Source organism: Camellia sinensis, chromosome 9, assembly GCF_055761805.1.
Source record: "Camellia sinensis isolate YWXY chromosome 9, ASM5576180v1, whole genome shotgun sequence".
Classification (NCBI taxonomy): Eukaryota; Viridiplantae; Streptophyta; class Magnoliopsida; order Ericales; family Theaceae; genus Camellia; species Camellia sinensis.
This window is the reverse complement of record NC_138969.1, coordinates 13504496-13513008: the sequence shown is the minus strand read 5'-3', so window position 1 is coordinate 13513008 and position 8513 is coordinate 13504496. Positions and strand designations below refer to the sequence as shown.

Genomic DNA, 8513 nt, shown 5'->3' with positions numbered 1-8513 from the left:
GTTGTCGGTAATGGATTAATATAAATCCCAATGTTCTTTTGCCATTGTGCTTAACATATTAAGTTGGATTTCAAGTGCTAAATTTGCCTCTGATAACTTTCTCCAAGTTTCCAGGGCCTTTTAAGGCTCAGATTTTGCCACTTCTTGACAGCACCCACCATTGATACTGTGGATGATCCTCCAGCGCCTGGTTCTCCTAGTAACTCCATATGCATCACAATCACTAATAGCAACCAATAAAGAAACTGTGTTCCCATTGTCGCCAGGGAACATAAAGAAGCTCTTACCAAGTGTACACCATTTTTTCAAAAAATGGAAAAAAATAGAAAGTTGTATAGCAAATAAAGAATGTTGGTTAAGTCAAAGTCTTATATGTTTCACGTCTGGCCAGTGGGGTCCTAATGAGAAAGTTTCTCTAATTAACAAAATATGTTAGGAAAAGGAAGTTGCATTTTGTCATCTTAGTGCCATATAACATATCCAAGTCTGCCAATGAGTATGGATATGAATATGTATCAAGTATGGTAAATGTCAATGTACTCACAATTAGGTTATTGCCCTGCCAACACCCTGAAATCTTGAATTGACAAGAGCACAATTAGGTTATTACCTTCTCAAGGGAAAAGGTCAGTGACTAATGATTAAATTAATAGTCATTGAAAGTTTCAAATTTAATTACATAATTTCAAACTTTAACATTATGGAATGTGTTTCTCATGAAATGAACTACATACATACCATATTTTCCTCATTCTAATACAACTAATAAAAGAGTATGAGAATGGAATATTCAAATAATGGGTTTGTATCATTCTTGTAAGAAAAAGGACCATTCTTGTAAGAAATTGCCCCTTTTTTTCTTGAGTAAAAGCAAGGAACATATTTACCTATTCAAGTGCTTTTTCATATATTTCTGCACTAGTGTTTTAATGGCATCTGTTGTAGTCAAACATTGTGTACTATAACTAAATGTTTAAGTTGGATTTCCATTGAAAATAAATATCTTTCATTTTCTTTGATGTCTTTTTTGTAGGAAATTAATACTACTTTCACATTGTTAACATGTGGTATGAAAAAATTTGAACAATGCCCCACTTGGTAATTTTTTGCGTAGTTCTTTCCTTTGTTTTTCATTGAATCTTTTTCTCTATGTGACTTTTTGGCCTTTACACGTTGTTTTATGGCAGTCAACAGTTTCAATTATTTGTTTTACTTTTTGTGCTGATTTTAGCCGCTTATTGTTTATTCATTTTTTGTAGATAGATAATTATGCCACTAAGAAAGGGAGAAAGGACCTAATAGAGGAATTTGTAGCCCTGCAACATGTTGTTTCATCCATTAATTATGCACGTGCTATGTATATAGTGATTTTACATGCTGCATTCAAGAAGAAAGAAATTAGGTTGCAACTACCTAAATCACCTCGCCCCTATGGAAAACAAATTGACCATTTGAATAGATTGGTCAACGATAGTGACATAAATTGTCATGACCAACTTCGGATGAATAGGTGTACTTTTATGGTTTTATGTAGGTTGATGCGAAGTGTTGTATTGTCTGATTCAAAGTATGTCATCTTAGAGGAGCAAGTGGCAATATTTTTGAATGTGCTTGCACATCATACTAAGAATCGCAAAATTAAACTTAATTTCATGCGGAGTGGTCAAACAATTAGTAAGCACTTCAATAATGTTTTCAAGGCTGTGTTGCGCCTCCATGGTCTCCTCTTTAAGAAGCCTGAGCCAATAACTGCTAATTGTACAGATGATAGGTGGAGTTGTTTTCAGGTACAATCTATTTATAACTTTGCTTAATTAACATATTATATTTTTGTATTGACTATATTAATTTTATAATATTATTTTATTTTTAGAATTGTCTTGGTGCTTTAGATGGAACCTATGTTAAGGTTCTTGCCCCTGTAATAGACAAACCAAGGTATAGAACAAGAAAGGAAGAAATTGCCACAAATGTATTGGGTGTGTGCTCCCAAGACATGCAATTCATATATGTCTTGCCTGGATGGGAAGGATCTACTTCTGACTCTAGGGTACTTAGAGATGTTGCCAGTAGACCCAATGGGTTGAAAGTCCCTACTGGTATGAAAATTATATATTGTTATATATATAACTACACTATATCTATATTAAATAATTATTTTGTTACATACATAGTGAAACCATGTTACATAATTACAGGCCACTACTATCTCGCAGATGCGAGTTACACAAATGGAGAGGGTTTTCTTACACCATATAGAGGACAGCATTACCATCTTTTCACATAGAGAGAAGGGGGTGCCCCAACAACTACACAAGAGTTTTTTAACATGAGGTACTCTTCTACTCGTAACGTCATTAAGAGGTGTTTTAGGCTACTTAAAATGAGGTGGGCAATATTGAGGACTTATACTTACTTTCCAATCAAGACTCATTTTTGTATTACCACTGCATGTTGCCTTCTCCACAATCTCATACAACGTGAAATGCCTATGGATCTTGATGATGATGAGAATGAGAAAATGAATCCTCCTCCTCTAGCTACTGAATTAGGAGATGAAATGATTAATGTTGTTGAAGCATCTGATCAATGGAGTGAATGGAGAACTGCCTTGGCAACCCGAATGTTTAATGAATGGCAAGCAAGCAGAGGTCAATAAATTAGTGTTGTATGATGATTCTTATGTAATAGCGAGAGTTTATTATGGCGTGTAATTCGGACCATATTTGTTTAGTTTTTGTGTGGTATTTGTAACAAATATTGTGTAAATTGATTTGTTATTTATGATTGACATGTGTGTTATGATTTAAACTTATGACATACATATATATAGGTATGGATGATACAGGTACCACAAGTTCTCGTAAGAAGGGGAAGCCTCGAAGGTTTTGGAATCACCGTGAGGAACTCTTCCTCATTACAAGCATGAAGGATGTAACCACAAGTAATCCCAGGTAGAAGCTTGATAATAATCAGTTTAGGGCAGGCTTCTACAATGAATGTGAGAAGAAGATCTTAAGTACATTTCTTGGAACTGATCTTCGAGCCACTCCTCATATCGACTCGAAGATTAAGTTTTGGAGGAAATAATATAACACTCTTCAAGATATGTTAAAGATAATGCTTGGTGATAGTGACGACGTATGGCAGAACTATGGTCTTGTTTGGTGTAGCTGTTAAAACAGATTATAGATTATAGCTTAACAGATTATAGATTATGACTTTAATCAGAAGCTGTTAATCTGTTTGGTATAACTGTTGGATTATAGATTTAAGTTGCTAAGTAGTGTTTGTTAAATAAGCTGTGAAGTAACTTTTTCAATTAGCTTTTATTTTTTTATTATTCACTATTTGTCTACATTTCTCATCAAAAAATAATAATAATATTTTATAGTTCATTTGGATCTTTTTATATTTTTAAAAAAATAAAAAATAAAAAAATCTAAGAGTATAACCGTGAATTAACGTGTCCACAGCAGAAGTTAATAATCAGAAGCAAGAGAGGAACAGCTTCTCAGAATCAGCTTTTTTTACTTAAAATAAGTTGTTAAAATCAGAAGCTGTTTGAAATAAGTTTAACCAAACAGTTCAAAATAACTTTTTAAAAGCCAGAAGCCATAAGTTGGCTCAAAAAAGCCCCACCAAACACCCCTATGTCAGGGTAAATCTCATTTTTATGTTGTTATTTGCATGACTCTTTACTTATAAATCAATCTATTCTTTTTAATAATTGGATAATCACTTGTGTAGAGGGTATCGGATGCAAAAGGGATGCGAAACAGGCCATTCTCGTTCTATGAAGATTGGCTTATTCTATTTGGAAAGGATAGGGCGACTAGTGAACTGGCTAAGGATCCTGCTGATGTAGTTGCACCCATGGAAAAGGAGGATGCAAATGCAACTATAGAAGAAGGAGAACAGTCTCCTGTTGAACAGTTTAGTATGAACATGGGTGATATAGACTATTCAATGTCTACTACAGGTAATGTTCCCAACCGTGCTGACTCTACTAAAACTGGGAAAAAAGGGGCTCGGCCTGCTGAGGGGATTCCTAGTGAACTATCAGAGATGACAAAAAATCTTGGATCATTCATTGAGAATACTAATACTACAATGGTGGATTGCTCATAGAATAGGATATTCACATGACCTATCCCAGCAAAGGAGGTTAGTTAATGCAGAACTTCTGAAGTTGCCAATGAGTAATACCCAAAGATTGATGGCGACATGTATGATAGTGAAAGATGAAGACAAAGTTGACTTGTTCTTCAGTTTAGATGAGAATGACAAGATGGAGTGGGTTTCTTTGCTATTGGAAGGTCATATTTGAATGTGGCATCTACTGTATGATGGTCTTTTTGTATGATGGGTTTCTTTTTGTTTGCTCATGTGTTAGGCTGTTTAAGACTGGTTTTTGTAGCTTGCAATCTGTTTATATGTTGCTCCTATGTTGGACTAGTTAAGATTGGTTCTTGTAGCTTGCAATCTGTTTACATGTTGCTCCTGTGTTGGGCTACACTATATTGTATTGTATGCTACTCTCTGCTACTTTTGAAAGAGCCATAATATGCTACTTTTGCTTCTTGTGATTCTGACCACTGTGGGTGTCCCATGTTTTTATATAATTTAGTTGAATTGTGGAGACCACTTGCGTCTGTTTAATGTTAATAATTTGAAGTAGTTCCATACATTGGTTTATTCTAGAACAAACTTGTTTAGTAGCTGATGGTTATATTTTAATTAAGTTACTGCGTAATTGATCTGTATTGGATCATACACTCCACTGTGGGTGTTCTCTAATGTTGTTGGATTGGGACAGGTTGGAGGATGCAGGCTATGCTGTTGGTGCTAGGGTGTTGGAACTTCTTTTCCATTAGGAAAAGGTTTGGAACTCATGTGTGTTAGATACTATAACTTATTTAGGATTTGATGCTTGTTACAGATTAATCCCCACAATCATCAGCTAAAGTTGTGCGATTTTGGGAGTGCAAAGATGTTGGTAGGTCTCTATTCATGGAATTTCATGTTTTTTAATGTGTGGCAATGTTTGAAATTTATTTTCTCGTTGTAGGTGCCTGGTGAACCCAACATATCATATATTTGCTCACGGTGTTATAAGGCTCCAGAATTGATATTTGGGGCTACAGTGTACACAACTGCAATTGATATGTGGTCTGTTGGTTGTGTTTTGGCCGAGCTACTTCTAGGCCAGGTGAGTGTATATTTGAGTTTGTTTTCTAGAACATTGACAGTGAGCACTTTTATTAAGCTTTAAATTTGATGTGAAAGATGCCACTTTACCCCGCAAGAAATCAAGATAGGGACTTGTATGCAGTATACTATGGCACCCGTTAATGAAATATTTGCTTAGTAATAATTGGTTTTGATTACTATTTGTTGATTATTTATTCTCCTACTTTTTGAATGTGGTATATGCATTTAGATGAATGCCTACCATGCTTCTTCAATTATACCCATTTGCATATCATTCTTTAAGATATTTTTCTCCTGCATGGGCCTTGCATTCTTTCTGTAGCTTTATAACAATTTTTGTTTTACTGTGCTTTTTTGAAATTTTGAAATTTGCTGATTAATTTATAGGGTTTGGGACTAAGAAGTATATATATATATATCTTATATAAAACCCACGTATAACCATAAGATTGTTGTTGCTAAACTTGATTTATTTCGGAACATGTTATGGGCTTGGTCCTGATGCGTATTGAATGTGGCTTGATGTTCAGCCTCTATTTCCTAGAGAAAGTGGGGTTGATCAGCTGGTGGAAATAATTAAGGTTCTAAGTAATTTATTTTTATAAACTTTTATATTCTAATATTTGTTTGGTGCATTCTTTTTATTATTATTATTATTATTATTATTATTATTATTATTATTATTATTATTATTATTATTTTCTTGGGTGGTTCTGTTATAGATATTGGGGACACCAACCAGAGAGGAAATTAGATGCATGAATCCAAATTACACGGAGTTCAAATTTCCTCAAATCAAAGCACACCCATGGCACAAGGTTTGTTAGAAATTCCACATGGAGGATGCATCTTTGACTCATCTTCATTGATAATAAGTGCATTACTTTCATGACAGCCAAACCTAATGAACTTACGTTTTCTAGGTTTTTAACAAGCGAATGCCAGCCGAAGTTGTGGATCTTGTGTCGAGGCTGCTCCAATATTCACCAAATCTACGTTGCACTGCTGTAAGAAATTTGATCTTCGCTTATTATATATGAAACAGAAAAATCATTATATGCGGACATTTATTAAAAAGCTCATTGTCAATTTCTGTTTCAATTTATTAAAAAGCTCATTGTCAATCTACGTTGCACCGAATGTTTTTCATAGAAAAATGAAATGTACAAGTAATGTCATTCTCTGATATCCTAATATAGCATTGTTATATTATATTTTTAATAAGACATTAGCCAAATTGATAAGTTAATATTGTCTTATGATTTGTCTTTGTAATCAATAGATTATATTGTTATTTTGTTTTGAATCATACAGAATTTTCTGACCTTGTCAAAGAAATTGTAAAATGTTGTTTTGAAAGTTGTATTTTAATCAAAATCTATGGCCTTTTCAGTTGGAGGCATGTGCACATCCTTTCTTTGATGATTTGAGGGAACCAATCACAAGCTTGCCAAATGGTAGACCACTTCCTCCTCTCTTCAATTTCACGCCTCAAGGTGAGTCAACTTAAATTTTCCTTCTTTTTTTTTTTTTGGGGGGGGGGGGCGGGGGAGGGGGGGTTTGATGGTTCTCTTGTTGATCGTGCCGAAATTTCTTATAGAGCTGGCTGGGGCATCGCCTGAATTGCGTCAACGTCTTATTCCCGAGCATGTGAGGAAATGAATTTGTGCCAAGTAGCAGTGGTATCTGTAGGCAATGTAGATGGGTTTTTGGATGCTTAGGTATCCGCACTATGCCAAGTATTCCATGAGGCACCATTCTTTGGACTCCCAAAGTATATTTCTGATGAAACGCGGCCTTAGAGGGTTATGGGTTGCTCGTCAAGCCAGACTTTGACAAAGAAATGTGCGCCAGAATCATGATGTGCTTGGCTATGTGGCTTTTTTGTTCTTTTCATCTACCATTATAGATGAGTTGTCATGATTTTTTTGTTTTTGTTTTTTTTTTGGTATGTTGTAGTTATATGCATTTTGTATGCGTCCACACTTGCAATGGATACTACTAACAAAACTAGGCATGCTAGACGGGTTTAGATTGATGCCATTCAATGTATGCTCTGTTCACTTTTGGTGTTATCAAAGAAATTTAACTGTATTGTCATTTACTTGTCATTTTATGTATGGGAATATTACACTTCATGTTGATATATCTCATGTGATTGCTGGTGGTGACACTCTTTCAAACTTGTCATCATACACAATTACAAAAAAGAATAAAAAAATAAAAAAAAAGAGAGAATAATATTGACTACAAATTTATTGATAGTTGGATTCATTAATATTAATAAATAAATAAATAACATTGACTAATTTTTATTTTTTTTGATAATTGGATACTTTAATAATTTAAAAAATAAAAATAAAAAGAAGAAGAACAACATTGAGTAAAAATTTATTTATTCTTTAGTTGGTATAAGTCTAAATTTGATAATAATGCAAAAAGGGTATTTGTGGAATTTCACATGGTTAATCATACCCCTATCTCTCAAAACAAACATGAACTATTACTAGTCCAGTGGTTATCAAACAAACACAATTTTCTTAATCCTCTCACTATTAGTTCCCTCACTAACAGTCTCCTCACTAATAATCCCCTTACTAACAATCTCTTCGTTCTACCTCTGAAAACAAACGAGGCCTCAGTGACATTATGCCAGGTGTAATGGGACATCATAATCCTGCAAAAGAAACTTTGAGAATGGCACTTAAATAGAATAACTGCAAAACAAAAGAGGCTTTTAAAATTCCAGGGCAAAGATACTGAAATTACATGACTCCAAAATTTGTATGAGTGTTCAGGATAAGACAAAGTCACAAAAGAATAAAGAAATAGCAAATGAGATGCCTATAAGTTGTGGGAAATCATACTTTAGCCAGCATGTATGAAAGGTAAGCCATGAGCATCATAAGAGCAGCCTCACGATCAGTAGAGTGCTTGCAGTTTGTAATAAAAAGTATAAATAGTTTTCCTCAATGAATAATTGAAAATTTTTGTACTTGATCCTCTCATACCACTTCTCTTTCCATAAGCTACCTACGAATAAATAAATAATAAAAAAAAAAGAATCAAACAAATTCTCTTGCCATAAGCTACTTATGGATAAATAAGAATCTGTCTCTCTCTGTCTCTCTCCGTCTCTCTCTCTCTCTCTCTCCGTACACCTACAAATGTAGTATCCATCAGGACCACAATCATATGCTACTAAAGGCGTAACAACAAATCAGGTGTAGAAGCAGAGACAAAGGGAGCTTTTAATCACCTGCAATTGCACCATTCCTATGGCCCCCATTAACAGACTC

General features: G+C 34.3%; 1 protein-coding gene across 1 annotated transcript; it reads left to right on the top strand.

Moving 5' to 3' along the window:
• The first annotated feature begins 4219 nt into the window (after positions 1 to 4219).
• Positions 4220 to 7399, top strand: LOC114302896 (shaggy-related protein kinase theta-like). Its single transcript, XM_082888791.1, has 10 exons — positions 4220 to 4319; positions 4397 to 4505; positions 4820 to 4853; positions 4943 to 4999; positions 5072 to 5212; positions 5745 to 5795; positions 5937 to 6032; positions 6138 to 6221; positions 6608 to 6710; positions 6815 to 7399. The coding sequence occupies exons 1-10, from the start codon at positions 4220 to 4222 to the stop codon at positions 6874 to 6876; spliced, it is 837 nt and encodes a 278-aa protein (XP_082744917.1). The 3' UTR covers positions 6877 to 7399.
• Positions 7400 to 8513: the final 1114 nt, after the last annotated feature.